The sequence below is a fragment of the Notolepis coatsorum genome, assembly GCF_963971535.1.
Source record: "Notolepis coatsorum genome assembly, chromosome: 1".
Taxonomy (NCBI): domain Eukaryota; kingdom Metazoa; phylum Chordata; class Actinopteri; order Aulopiformes; family Paralepididae; genus Notolepis; species Notolepis coatsorum.
This window is the reverse complement of record NC_140165.1, coordinates 318,377,392-318,392,910: the sequence shown is the minus strand read 5'-3', so window position 1 is coordinate 318,392,910 and position 15,519 is coordinate 318,377,392. Positions and strand designations below refer to the sequence as shown.

At 41.7% G+C, this 15,519-nt stretch overlaps 1 protein-coding gene across 3 annotated transcripts in view; it reads right to left on the bottom strand.

The window, feature by feature from the left end:
• Positions 1-14,109, bottom strand: part of pde9ac (phosphodiesterase 9ac) — a gene marked incomplete at both ends in the record, with an annotated part of 47,107 nt that extends 32,998 nt beyond the window's left edge. For 2 of the 3 annotated variants that reach the window (XM_084318253.1, XM_084318254.1), the window contains 3 exons: positions 870-947; positions 3,914-3,984; positions 14,017-14,109. In XM_084318253.1, the coding sequence (XP_084174379.1) occupies positions 870-947; positions 3,914-3,984; positions 14,017-14,085 (218 nt within the window). The remainder of the gene's footprint in view (positions 1-869; positions 948-3,913; positions 3,985-14,016) is intronic. The other variant, XM_084318252.1, reaches the window with a different exon arrangement.
• Positions 14,110-15,519: the final 1,410 nt, after the last annotated feature.

The window sequence follows — 15,519 nt, the reverse complement described above, 5'->3', positions numbered from 1 at the left end:
ATTTAACCCACTAGTACACACGGCCTTGGCCGATAGAAGGAGCACGTTCAGTGTTAGACTACGACTCCCAAGATGCAACACTGAGCGGCACAGGAAGTCCTTCATTCCGACAGCCATCAGACGTTATATAACACATCACTGTGGCGTTGTTATTTTTTTTCCTAGACGCATTTCTGGCAGACGCTCTCTGATTGGCCACTGACTGACGCTCTCTGATTGGCCACTGAAGCGTTTGCCCAATCGTGTGACGAGCTGTGTCTTTGCCCATTTCCGCGTCGAACAGCCTGCAAACTACCTGGCGTTCTATCGCCATGCTCCAAGACGAACTCTAACCTTAACCAACTTCGAAAGAGTGCCTAAGCTTAACCAGTGTAGAAACAGGCGTCGGCCAATCAGAGATAGCGTCTTGCCAGAAATGCGGCTAGGAAAAAAAATAACGCATCACTGTGCCTCACTGCGTCACTGAGCACATGGTGACAGCACAAACGCTGGCATATCTTACTGGACTTTTTACTTTTTAAATCGACATTTTACAATTTTACACTTATTACTGTACATTTTACATGCCTGTATATTTTTGGATATCCCTGACTGTATTTTAATTCTTATTTGTGATTTTTTCTTTTACTACCTAAATGTTTACTGTGAGCGATCTGTTGCGCTGAATCTCCCTCGGGATCAATAAAGTACTTCTATTCTATTCTATAATGAAACAGGAGCAGTAATGGGTGTTATTTTGAGAAGAAGATACAGGTTTGCTCCAGTTCTCTTACTTGGGGTTGTTGGTGGGCATGGTGGGGTCTCTTACTTTGGGTTGTTGGTGGGCATGGTGCGGTCTCTTACTTGGGGTTGTTGGTGGGGTCTCTTACTTGGGGTTGTTGGTGGGCATGGTGGGGTCTATGGAGACCATGGCACCTTCTGGGTCCATCACCATGATGGCAGTGTTCCTGTTTGGAGAGGGGGAGGGGGGGGCACATAAGATAAGATAAGACACGATAAGATAAGATAAGATAAGATAAGATAAGATAAGACAAGATAAGATAAGACAAGATAAGACAAGATAAGACAAGATAAGATAAGATAGGGCAAGATAAGATAAGATAAGATAAGACAAGATAAGATAAGACAAGATAAGACAAGATAAGATAAGATAAGATAAGACAAGATAAGATAAGACAAGATAAGACAAGATAAGATAAGACAAGATAAGATAAGATAAGACAAGACAAGATAAGATAAGATAAGATAAGACAAGATAAGATAAAATAAGATAAGACAAGACAAGATAAGATGAGATAAGATAAGATGGGGTGCCAGGGTGGCGCACCACGTACAGCACTGCGGTGCAACGCGGCCGTCCCGGGTTCGACTCCCGGACCCGGCGACCTTTGCAGAATGTCTTCCCCCGTCTATCCTCCTATACTTCCTCTCTCTCTCTACTGGACTGCCCGGTAACAAAAACCAATAAAATACTACCAAAAACATAATAAAAAAAAAATAGATAAGATAAGACACGATAAGAAAAGATAAGATAAGTAAGATAAGATAAGATAAGATACGATAAGAAAATACTAGGGCTGACCCCTATTAATCGATTAGTCGACTAATCGGTCGAAAGGAGCTGTAGTCGACTGGCCAACCTCTTAGTCGAATATAATAATAAAGAAAATTGAAAAAAAATATTAAATATTTTTTTTATCATTCTTTCCAAAAGAAAAGAGGCCTAGAAGCGTGGCTAACGCTAATGGCACGCATACCAGAGGCTAACTGCCTACGGAAACAGGCACAGAGGCACTGAAAGAGGATTTCACCATCTAATGAACACACTATACTAGACAAATATCAAGATGTATCCATCAGTGGACCAATTGCATGCTTTTGCAGAGGACAAGAAGCCTCCAGTCGCCCAATAGTCGACTAACGGCAAATTTTGGCCAATCCTAGTCGACCATCCAAATCCTTAGTCGGGGACAGCCCTAGAAAATACCCAGGTGAAAGGTCACAGGGTCATGTCCTAACAGACCCAGGTGAAAGGTCACAGGGTCATGTCCTAACAGACCCAGGTGAAAGGTCACAGGGTCATGTCCTAACAGACCCAGGTGAAAGGTCACAGGGTCATGTCCTAACAGACTCAGATGAAAAGTCACAGGGTCATGTCCTAACAGACCCAGATGAAAGGTCACAGGGTCATGTCCTAACAGACCTAGGTGAAAGGTCAAAGGGTCATGTCCTAACAGACCTAGGTGAAAGGTCACAGGGTCATGTCCTAACATACCCAGGTGAAAGGTCACAGGGTCATGTCCTAACAGACCCAGGTGAAAGGTCACAGGGTCATGTCCTAACAGACCCAGGTGAAAGGTCACAGGGTCATGTCCTAACAGACCCAGGTGAAAGGTCACAGGGACATGTCCTAACAGACCCAGGTGAAAGGTCACAGGGTCATGTCCTAACAGACCCAGGTGAAAGGTCACAGGGTCATGTCCTAACAGACCCAGGTGAAAGGTCACAGGGTCATGTCCTAACAGACCCAGGTGAAAGGTCAAAGGGTCATGTCCTAACAGACCCAGGTGAAAGGTCACAGGGTCATGTCCTAACGGTCAAAGGGTCATGTCCTAACAGACCCAGGTGAAAGGTCACAGGGTCATGTCCTAACAGACCCAGGTGAAAGGTCACAGGGTCATGTCCTAACAGACCCAGGTGAAAGGTCACAGGGTCATGTCCTAACAGACCCAGGTGAAAGGTCAAAGGGTCATGTCCTAACAGACCCAGGTGAAAGGTCACAGGGTCATGTCCTAACGGTCAAAGGGTCATGTCCTAACAGACCCAGATGAAAGGTCACAGGGTCATGTCCTAACAGACCTAGGTGAAAGGTCAAAGGGTCATGTCCTAACAGACCTAGGTGAAAGGTCACAGGGTCATGTCCTAACATACCCAGGTGAAAGGTCACAGGGTCATGTCCTAACAGACCCAGGTGAAAGGTCACAGGGTCATGTCCTAACAGACCCAGGTGAAAGGTCACAGGGTCATGTCCTAACAGACCCAGGTGAAAGGTCACAGGGACATGTCCTAACAGACCCAGGTGAAAGGTCACAGGGTCATGTCCTAACAGACCCAGGTGAAAGGTCACAGGGTCATGTCCTAACAGACCCAGGTGAAAGGTCACAGGGTCATGTCCTAACAGACCCAGGTGAAAGGTCAAAGGGTCATGTCCTAACAGACCCAGGTGAAAGGTCACAGGGTCATGTCCTAACGGTCAAAGGGTCATGTCCTAACAGACCCAGGTGAAAGGTCACAGGGTCATGTCCTAACAGACCCAGGTGAAAGGTCACAGGGACATGTCCTAACAGACCCAGGTGAAAGGTCACAGGGTCATGTCCTAACAGACCCAGGTGAAAGGTCACAGGGACATGTCCTAACAGACCCAGATGAAAGGTCACAGGGTCACCATGTCTCCCTCTAGTGGTCATGGATATTTAGCAGCGTTTGTGACTGTATTACTAACGGCTCAGGAAACGGTGGCCCTGGAGGAAAGGTCATGGGGTCAAACTCTATACATGTCTCCTTCCAGGGGTCATGGAAAGGTCATGGGGTCAAACTCTATACATGTCTCCCTCTATGGGTCATGGACATGTTGTGACTGTACAACAAACAGGTCAGGAGATGGATGGAGAGGAAGAGGAGGAGGAGGGGTGGAGGAGGAGGGAGAAGAGGAGGAGGAGGAAGATGAGGAGGGAGAGGAGGGGTGGAGAAGAGGAGGAGGAGGAAGAGGAGGAGGGAGAGGAGGAGGGAGAGGAGGAGGAGGAGGAGGAGGAAAAGGAGGAGGAAAAAGAGGAGGAGGATGAGGAGGAAAAGGAGGAGGAGGAAGAGGAGGAGGAGGAGGAAGAGGAGGAAGAGGAGGAGGAGGAGCACTGACCTGGGGATGTTGGAGGAGGAGCAGAGCAGCTCCTTGATGTCAGACGGACTGCAGTGTCGACTGAAGACCACCTGTAGGGGACAGTGTTACTGAAGACCACCTGTAGGGGGCAGTGTTTCAGTTTGCTGTCATCTACGCTGACAGATATATTGGGATAAGGAGGGTTTCGCTTGTACTCAAGTCATACTGTACCTACTGCGTTCACCATATACTCTATATGATAGCATGTACTATAATGCTGTATATATTTATTCTCACAGCATATATATCTCTCCTCACCTGTCTGTACTTACCTGCACAAAGTCCTTTACTGTAGCTCTCACCTCCATAGCCATGAAGTGCTTTGAGAAGCTAGTGAAGGGCTACATCTGTTCCTCCCTCCCCATCAACCTGGACCCCCCTGCAATTTGCATATCGCCCCAACAGGTCCACGGAGGACGCCATAGCCCATGTGCTGCACACAGCAGCATCACACCTGGACAAGAGGCAGGGCAACTATGTGAGAATGCTATTCATCGACTACAGCTCAGCATTCAATACCATAGTCCCCTCCAAACTCGTAGCCAAGCTCAGGGACCTGGGCTTGAACTATGACCTCTGCCAATGGGTCGTGGACTTCCTGACAGGAAGACCCCAGTGTTGAGAGCAGGCAACTGTACCTCCTCATCCATCACCCTCAACATAGGGGCCCCCCAGGGCTGTGTTCTGAGCCCCCTCCTCTACGAGCTGTACACACATGACTGTGTGGCACAGCGGAACAACAACACAATTATCAAGTTGGCTGACGACACAGTCGTGGTGGGCCTGATCTCTGCAAACGACGAGAGGGCCTACCTGGAAGAGGTAGAGGACCTGGCGCGGTGGTGTCGGGAGAACAGCCTCTCCCTGAACGTCAGCAAAACAAAAGAGATGATTGTGGACTTTAGGAGTCCACATTTCCGACCACACACATTGACAGTGTAGTGAAGAAGGCACAGCAGCGCCTCTACTTCCTTAGGCGCCTAAGGAAGTTCAAAGTCAGTCAGAAGATCCTCAATAACTTCTACTTGTGCACAATAGAGAGCATACTGACTGGCAATATCACCTCCTGGTTTGGGAATAGCACCGCACAAGACCGTAGCAGACTACAGAGAGTGGCACGTTCAGCCGAACGCACAATTGGAGGGGGGCTTCCCACCCTCCAGAACATTTACACCAAGCGGTGCAGGGGGAAGGCTAAGAGAATCATCAAGGACTCCAGCCACCCAAACAACTGCCTCTTTGAACTGCTGCGGTCAGGCAAGCGATACCGGAGTCTCATGGCAAGCACAGAAGGACTCAGAAGAAGCTTCTATCCCCAGGCCATCAGGATGCTCAACGAACAATAACACTATGTAACAACCATCAAATGCACTCACAGCACACACATCCACACGCACACACTCACTTTAAACAAACAACTCACTGCAGCACCCACTTTAACCACTTTAGTACACCTAAGCACACTTTATATTTATCGGTAAAGAATTTGCACTACAACCCCTACCTCATTACACCTGACTGTCAATTATATTGTACCTAAATTGTACCTCATCCCACTTCTGCTTTGCACTGTATAGTATATTGTATGGTAACTCAGTTACTTCTACTCTACATAGAGCATTGTATATATGTATATACTGAACATTTTTGTCTACGTACTTGACTTCTATTTTATACTTGCTATACTTATTTTATTATCTATTTTTGCCTAGCACAGTCTCTGGAGCAAAACAGAAAGAAGCATTTGTATAATAGTAATAGGATGTAATAGTGTTTATCAATTAAAAAAAAATTATAAAAAAAAAAATATTTAGTCAGTATGAAAATCAAATGTGATCTGAATAGTGAGATTTTTTTTCTTCTCTTTCTTTTCTTCTTTATTCTTTATCATTATTATTATTATTATTTAATTTTTTCTTGTTTAACTGTGGATTGTGTGTTTCTTTTTATAATGGTATAAATTATTATTTGTGTAAATTAGGTTGTACGCCGACCATTAAGTAAATACTTGTTAGTTTAGGAATAAGGGGCAGGTAACTATAATATTTATTCTTCTTCCTGCTCCTTTTGTCCATGGAATGACTATTTATGATTGTGTAATGAAGAAACTATGATTGTATGATTCCATGTGGCAAATAAAAACTCTGAACTGAACTGAACTGAACTGTACTTCTGTATGATGACAACTAATAAAGAAACTTGAACTTGAACTCGACTCGTCAGAGCGACCTGTGTGTCCGCCCCCCGGGCTTCACAGGGACACCTGCATTGCCAACAGCTGCTCTCGTTCTGAGAGAAGGCCTCAGTGTTCTCTCAGGGCAGCAAGAAGGTTATCAAATTTCACATGTTTCACTTCCTCTAAAGACCCGTAGAGTCACATGGGAAGGTATGTGAAGCAAGGCCCCCGTCAGGCATGCGGAGGAAATAAGGTCAGGTTCGAGTTCTAAGAGTTTTTTTGTTTGTGCTAAGAGTAAAAAGCCTACCAGTTTGTATTCAATTATTGGGTCTCATTCTCCAAGGACTTGCGACAAAAAGGGGCTTTCTCTTAGGGCCATTTGAGACGATTTTGGGATTCACCAACCGTCCCAATAAAACATATATATTATATTATTATATATTGTCTATATTCATGTCTTGCCCCGAAAAGGTCTCAAATGGCCCTAAGAGAAAGCCCTTTTTGTCATAAGTCCGTTGGAGAATGAGACCCATTATTGTCTCTTTCAACCAAGAGAAGGAAAGTATAATTTAAGAGGGTTATGTATTCTTAAAACATGTAAAAAGGTAAGAACTAATGAAAAAGCTAGATGTGTTTCAATTTTGGGAGTTAAACGATGGAATAGCCTTAGTGACGGGTTGAAGTTGTGTGCTTCTCAGGGGAGATTTAAAAAAGCCTTGAAGGATAAAATAATTCAGGAGTACAGTTTTGAGTAAAAACATCAAACGTTTGTTTTTTCTTTCAAAAAATTATATCTTGCAGCATATTTTAAGTTTTTCTTTCTTATAATAAAATATATTTAGTTTTTTAGTATATTTGTAAAGGAGCGGCTGGGTGGTGCAGCGGACTAAGCGCTCGTCACCAACGCGAGAGACACTGGTATCGAATCCGGCTGTCAGCGTTGCCTCCGGCTTGGCCGGCCGTCATACCTGCTCAATTGGCAGAGTCAGCGGGTGGGAAACCGGTGGGTGGTATTCTGGTCGTTGTAAACAGCGACTCATACAGGTCGGTCAGGGCGCCTGCACAGCGAGGGAGGGAGATGGTGAGGGTAGTGTGAGCCTCCCACACGTCCGCGCTGGCAGGTGAAAAGAAGTGGCTGGCTGACTCCATAAGTATCGGAGGGGACATGTGATAGTATCTATCAACCCTCCCTACACCGATCAGTGGGGGGCGCATGCGAGCAACGACCAGGAAGGGGAGGGGGGAATTGGCATAACAACTAAATTGGGATGGGAGAAAAACACAAAAAAAAATTGTAAAGGATGCAAAAATAAGCATGTGCTTCAGCCTATTCCTTTTTTCGGTTGTTGATTTTGGATTTTGTGCGTGAGCTTGCCTTGAATATGTACATTTGTGATTCCATTTTTTCTTTTCTTTTCCTTTTGTAAGTCCACACTTACAAATAAACTTCATTAAAAAAATTATAAAAGAAAGTTCCATGAAGGACCAAGGCGAAGGGAGGAGGCGGCTGGAGGGTGAGAGAGTTCACAGAGCTGTTGAAGACTGCAGCGCTACAGAGAGAGAGTTCATAATAATAATAATAATAATAGATTTCATTTATATAGCACACTTTAAACTCAGTGTAGGATTCTATGTAGGATTGTTAGTAACTGTCTAACTGCATATATAACTGTTTCCACTAGAGGGCGCTCTAGGCTGAGCCACTCAAGACACCACCAGGTGGCGAGTATAAATAGAACTATCTCCTCCTACTCTACCTCTCTCCCCCACCTACCTCTCACGGAGAGGAGGACTCATGTGCTACTGCTCATACCATGTGAATGAATAAACCATGCCGCTTAAAGGCTAAAGATAGAAACCATGCCTCTTGACCACATTATTGTCGCCCTATAGCCGGATTCTGTCAACAGTTCTTTTGTAATGTGCCTTCGCCCGTCTTTATGTTTGTTTATTTATCAGCTTCTTTACTTTTGTTTTGGTCTTTCGACCTATTATCGCTCTCGTGGTTCTTATAATAAAAAGAACACAGTGTTTGTTTGAGAAGAGCAAACTGCCGTCTCCGTTTCCTCCTTCCACTCCATTCCGCATATTGGGTTCTCCTCTCCTTCCCTCACCACCCCATCGTAACAGTAAAGGACATGTTATTAGTCAGTAGGCACTAGGCCTGTGACCTGATATGCTCCTTGCATCCTGAAACCATGCAGCCCTGTGATCTTCCATGTTGCAGGCAGCAGCAGGTGTGGCTGACAAACCTCAGCACTCCATCCCAGGGTCCTCGAGGAGACAGATGTCATCCCCAGGACCCACTCGAAACACTCTACGTTACCTAGATCATACGTCACCAGATCTACGACGTGTCTCGCTAATCAATACCTCAGAGGAACACTAAGCTCCTCCTCTAATCCATTCCTCATAATCCATTTGTCCTTATAGACATTGTTAAATGACCACTAGTGCTGTTGCTATAATTAGAAATACTGCATTCAGTCCATGGGCCTCATTTATCAATGTATAAAGGTTGAAAGATGATTAAATACTAGGCCACAATTTACTTAAAACACAAAAGATGCTTGCCAATTATTAATTATATCCCCTTTTTTCTTTTTGGTCTTTGTTGAAATCTTTGCTCGTTTCTTTTTCTTTTCAGGCCTATGACGGGGTGGGTTGGGGGGGATTATTATTTAATTTTTTTTGTCCAAGGTGGTTGGTGCAGGGGTTTGGGGGTAGGATTTTTTTTTAAATGAGGCAAGGGGCAAGCCAATGCTTGTAGTTGGCAAATAATTTAAATTATGTTTTATGTGCATTGTATGCCTGTACCTGTGCCTTTCATCCAAAAATGAAAATATAATTTATTAAATCTTTTTAAAGATGCTTGCCAACTGTTTACTACGTCTCGTTTTGTAATATAATTTTAAGTGGAAACGAGTTTGAGTGTGTATTTAAAGAGCTCTCCATACAACTGTTTGTGTATTTTGTTTGATAAATCAGTTTTCATCCCTTTTAAAATGAGGCTTTTGGGATAAATTCCATTTCCAATAAATTCATTTTTGATGTTTAGCTGGTGGGAGAGGTTAGGGTTGAGGTAAGGCAAACTTTAGAAACATCCTTTTAGGTGAAAACGACGATGAGCTACGGTTTTGCAGCCAGGTCAAAAAAGTGACCGTTCCCATGGAAACGCCCTTTTTGAATTACCCCAGTGAATGTTAGCGTTTAGTTAGAATCCTGCTAAGCCTTCTAGTGGAAGTCAATTGGGGGCATGACTCGTGAACGTTGCTTAGCGACATGGTTTAGAATGCTTCGTTGTTGCCCCCATTGACTTCTAACATCATGTTTAGCAAATGCAACATTTTCCTGCTAGTGTAACGGAGGTCCGTGAGTAATATACAGTGATGCCAGTAACTAGTTACTGTAATCTGATTACTTTTTTCAGTAAATAGTAATCTAACTTGTTACTTTTTACAAGCCAGTAATCTGATTACAGTTACTTTTCCAAGTGGCTGTGAGTTACTATTTAGTTACTATCTCATAATGCTGATGATAAGAGAGCCAGGGGTACAGTCAGCTAGACCGGAGTATGGCTTGATGGCTGATGACGTCTCATGATGACCTGTCTGAGCAGCCAATCATGATTTATGACATATGCACTTTCAATAAAGCATTATTTAAAAAAAAAACTGTTGTCATTCTTGTGGCAGCAGCAGGGGGGACGACGACGACTTCGTAACCTAGTTACTTTCAAAGTAACTAAGTTACTTTGATAATCAAGTAATCAGTAAAGTAACTAGATAACTTTTTAAAGGAGTAATCAGTAATCAGTAATCAGATTCTTTTTACAAGTAATCTGTGGCATCACTGGTAATATATCCACAGTCACGATAAACTCGTGTGTTGAGATAAGTGACTGTGGCAGTAAACGGGCTGCGAGTTAAACTCACTTCCCCACAACAGGGTTAAAAGAAGACACATAGATACGGTACCCAGGAGTGAAATCACCTCTTAGTGCAGCGGACTATGTCGTCGCCCACGGAGCGAGAGACCCGGGTTCAACTCTCCCTCGGGGCATCAGCATTTAATACACAACGCAGAGGAGTCCGGTACGATCTGTCACACTAACAAATGCAACATTTCCCTGCTATCTCAAACCAAAACTCTGGTGGGTGGACTGAATAGACCCCCTGATGATCATGACAATAGGCTTTAAAAGAAATGTGGACTGTCCCTTTAAAGTCTCCTGCTTCAGGTGGGCCAGTTTTAATTGCGTGTGTGTGTGTGTGGGGGGGGGGGGGGGGGGGGGCGGGCGCGTATATTTAAATACATTTGCGTTCCCTGGGTGATCCACACGGACCCAGAGGAATACAGAACGATGCGTGTGACCTGCTAGCAACAGGTGTTTTGTTGCGCCAAGGACACCTGTGTGGACCAATCACATCTATTTTTAACACCACACTCCAGATGACGTTTTTTTCCATAAACACAACATATTGCGGCATAAACCTCATGGCTTCAAAACGGTAAACCTCTCCGGAACCGAGGAAAACATCAGGTCGTCATGTTCAGGTTGACGTCCGTGTATTACTTTATTATTATTATTATTATTATTATTATTATTATTATTATTATTATTATTATTATTATTATTATTATTATTATTATTATTATTATTATTATTATTATTATTATTATTATTATTATTATTATTATTATTATTATTATTATTATTATTATTATTATTATTATTATTATTATTTTTTTTTTTTTTTTTTTTTTTTTTTTTATTATTATTGTTATTGTTATTATTATTATTATTATTATTATTATTATTATTATTATTATTATTATTATTATTATTATTATTATTATTATTATTATTATTATTATTATTATTATTATTATTATTATTATTATTATTATTATTATTATTATTATTATTATTATTATTATTATTATTATTATTATTATTATTATTATTATTATTATTATTATTATTATTATTATTATTATTATTATTATTATTATTATTATTATTATTATTATTATTATTATTATTATTATTATTATTATTATTATTATTATTATTATTATTATTATTATTATTATTATTATTATTATTATTATTATTATTATTATTATTATTATTATTATTATTATTATTATTATTATTATTATTATTATTATTATTATTATTATTATTATTTAAGTTATACATCAGGGTTTGGATGCAGCTTCACTGGCCCTATAGGGGTCATGGCACACTCAGACACACAGAGAACCATGTCCACCTTCGATTCAAGTAAAAAAACATGATGATACCAGAATTGAAGATACAAGGGTTTTGTCTCACAGCAGCGATATGTCATTTGGCAGATATCTTTAGCCAAGTGCTGTACATGAATGAATGTATATATATATTTTAGCATGACTGGCCTCAGCATCAATGAAAGTCTGTCCCTTGTGTTACAATACAGAGCCCTATCCATAATGAGGGCACAGTCTTTGGGTGTCAAGCTGGGGAATAGAAAATAATTATTGAATGACTAATTGGTTGATTAGAGCTGGGATTAACTGCTCTACTGTGTAATCAGAAATATAATCCATTAGATCACCCCATACTGATTACATATAATTACACTTTTCCTTTTTTTATATATATTTTCTACTAATTTACAGAGTAATTTACAGACTGTAATGTAATTTAAAAAAAAATATTTTTTTAAAAGTACTCAGCTGAGGGTTTGATGCATCAAAAGTACTCCTGAAAATCATCAAGAACAGAATAGAACCCATAATTGAACATCAGCTCTCGGATAGCCAAATGGGTTTTCGCAAAGGAAAAGGAACAAGAGATGCAATCTGCCAACTCAGAATCATTGGTGAAAAATCGATAGACCAACAGAAGAAGCTGTATATTTGCTTCATCGATTTCACGAAGGCCTTCGACAGAGTTGAACATACAACATTGATGAGAACAATGGAAGAATTCAAAATACCAGTTTCTGACCGAAGAATAATTGCCAACTTATACTGGAGGCAGAAGGCTAATGTTAGAATAGGAAAGGAGAAATCAAGAGACTTCCCGGTGGAGAAGGGTGTAAGACAAGGATGCATCTTGTCCCCTGTACTCTTTAATATGTACAGTGAATCACTGATGAAAAAAGGTCTGAGAGGAGGGAAAGGAGTAAAACTTGGCGAAGAGAACATCACCAATATAAGATACGCGGATGACACTGCTATAGTCTGTAACTGTGAAGAAGATCTACAGGACATGATGAATAAGCTGAATGTCGAATGCAAAAACTATGGAATGTCACTAAACACAAAGAAAACTAAAGTAATGATCATTGAAAAAACACCAGGAACTGTTTGTAAAATACAGGTGGATGGAGAAAAACTTGAACAAGTGAAGGAGTACATGTACCTTGGAAGCTGGATCAGTGAAGGTGGAAGAGCTAACATGGACATTAAGAGAAGAACCGGAATAGCAAAGGGCGCATTCTGGAACCATAAAGAATTATTGAGAAGAAACATAAGTTGGAAAACGAAGACCAGGATTTTGGAAACGTATGTTATGTCAGTCTTTTCATACGGAGCAGAAGCATGGACGCTGAATGAAGAGGCAAAGAGGATGATAGACTCTTTTGAAATGTGGACACTGAGGAAGATGCTGAAGATAACATGGAAGGATAAGATCAAGAATGAGGAGGTACTGAGAAGAGCGGATATGCAAGGGGGACAGCTGCTGGAGAGGTTGAAAAAGAGAAAGATGGAGTTGTGCAGGCATGTTCTGAGAGGATCCAGCGGGGAGATGTTCAAGAAGGTGGTGATGGGGAAGGTGGATGGAAAGAGAGGAAGTGGAAGACCAAGAAGAGGCTGGGTAGACGATGTCTGTGATTGGAGTGGAGTGAGAGGCGGAGTCACGGAGTTGGAGAGAAGAAGTGGGGACAGAATGGGTTGGAGAGTGATAGGCAACCTTCGGAACGAAGAAGCCACCTAATGATGATGATGATAGAGTTGTACCCTTCCTGCTGACAAAACGTGTACGTCGCTTTGGATAAAAGCGGCAGCTAAATGACTAAATGTAATGTGATTAGAATAATCATCATCATCAACGATCATATTTAATCTGTTTGTATCGACATTACAAAACAACAGGCATTTCCAATCTTTAAACACGTTTCTAAGTAATCCGACAAATCATCACTTATTCAGGGTTTGAGGAAGAAGGTTTGAGGGAGAAGGTTTGAGGGAGAAGGTTTGAGGGAGAAGGTTTGAGGGAGAAGTTTTGAGGGAGAAGGTTTGAGGAAGAGGGTTTGATGGAGAAGGTTTGAGGGAGAAGGTTTGATGGCGAAGGTTTGAGGGAGAAGGTTTGAGGGGGAAGGTTTGAGGGAGAAGGTTTGAGGGAGAAGATTTGATGATGAAGGTTTGAGGGAGAAGGTTTGATGATGAAGGTTTGAGGGAGAAGGTTTGAGGGAGAAGGTTTGAGGGAGAAGGTTTGAGTGAGAAGGTTTGAGGGAGAAGGTTTGAGGAAGAAGATTTGATGAGGAAGGTTTGAGGGAGAAGGTTTGAGGAAGAAGGTTGGAGGAAGAAGGTTGAGGGAGAAGGTTTGAGGAAGAAGGTTTGATGAGGAAGGTTTGAGGGAGAAGGTTTGAGGGAGAATGTTTGATGAGGAAGGTTTGAGGGAGAAGGTTTGAGGGAGAAGGTTTGAGGAAGAAAGTTTTAAAAAGAAGATTTGAGGAATAAGGTTTGAGGGAGAAGGTTTGATGGAGAAAGTTTGAGGAAAAAGGTTTGAGGAAGAAAGTTTGAGGGACAAGGTTTGATGGAGAAGGTTTGAGGCAGAAGGTTTGAGGGAGAAGGTTTGAGGGAGAAGGTTTGATGGAGAAGGTTTGAGGGAGAAGGTTTGAGGACCCACCTTTTGCACCTTCCCATCTACGTTCAGGTAGACCGTTTTGGGGGCGTAGGAGGAGGAGCTGGAGCCCATGGCGACCTCCCTCTCCTCTCTTTCACAGCCGGCTGGAGGGATGTTGGTTCAGAGCCCTGGCTGGCAAACCTGAGCGTCCAACAACCCCGAGGTCTGGTCCTCAGCACGACACACGATGGCAAACGATGGTTTACTTTTAGTATATTTGTGCACAAGAAACAAGAAACAATATGAAGAGAATTATTTAAATATAGTATTTTAATAATTTACTACAAGGGAAAATATATTTTAGGCAGATAAAATATAAATAGAAAATACATCGAATATACTGTATAATATATACAGTATATACATTTCCGATATAGATAATGGTGAACATCTCTACCCACTCTTCATTGTCAATAAAACTATCAAATCCACATCTTCAAATGTACAGAATCTTACAGAGGAACATATTCAACTCAACCACAAAGATATGCTAAATGGATAACATGTATATATGTATGGTACTGTACATGTAGAGTTTCATTCAAAAATTAAACATCAAAATAAAAATTCTTACAAATAAGAATAGAATAATTACTACCATGGATAATGTTTACTGTAGTTAAAGTATGACTCAACATTTTATATTACAGAAATACTTATGTAGCTGTCCAATTGTCCAATTGTTTATCAAATGGTTTAGACAGTTTTCTTTATTTCTTTAGTTATTGAGCAGTGATCCCGTTACTTGATCTTCTCTCTTTCACCAACGTAAGATACAGGAGCGTTATGGAACGAAACTCTGGAACGCGTATCCATCAAGCATATTAAGTAATTACAATAAAAACATAATTACATCGTTTACAGGCACATTTGATTCAGTAGCTCCAGGGGCCAACCCAGTTACACATGATTCCTAAAAAAGACGAATAAAGAAAATCATATAATACTCACAGTGTCAAAGATGCTGTTTCTCCGGCTGAGATGGATGATAGAGATCCCCGGGTGCTGTTACTTCAGCTGATCCACACGCAGACACACACACACACACACGGACACACACACACTACTGTACACACACACACGCACACACACACAGAGGACGTCACACAGGAGCGGAGAGGGTGGGTGGTGTGAGCTGCAGTGTAGATGGGGAGGGGTATGTGAGAGTAGGGGGGTGGGGAGCTGGAGGTATTTGGAGTACTTTGAATTTAATTGGCACTCTCATTGGTTGCCAAGGGACTGTTACTACAGCGGAGGAGAGAGAGAGAGAGGGAGAGAGAGAGAGAGAGAGAGAGAGAGAGAGAGAGAGAGAGAGAGAGAGAGAGAGAGAGAGAGAGAGAGAGAGAGAGAGAGAGAGAGAGAGAGAGAGAGAGAGAGAGAGAGAGAGAGAGAGGGGTCACTAATGTTTAAGTGGCAGATCGCTTCTTTTCTACCTGCGATGGTCTCTTATCTACTGTTACTACAGCAGAGGAGAGAGAGAGAGAGAGAGAGAGAGAGAGAGAGAGA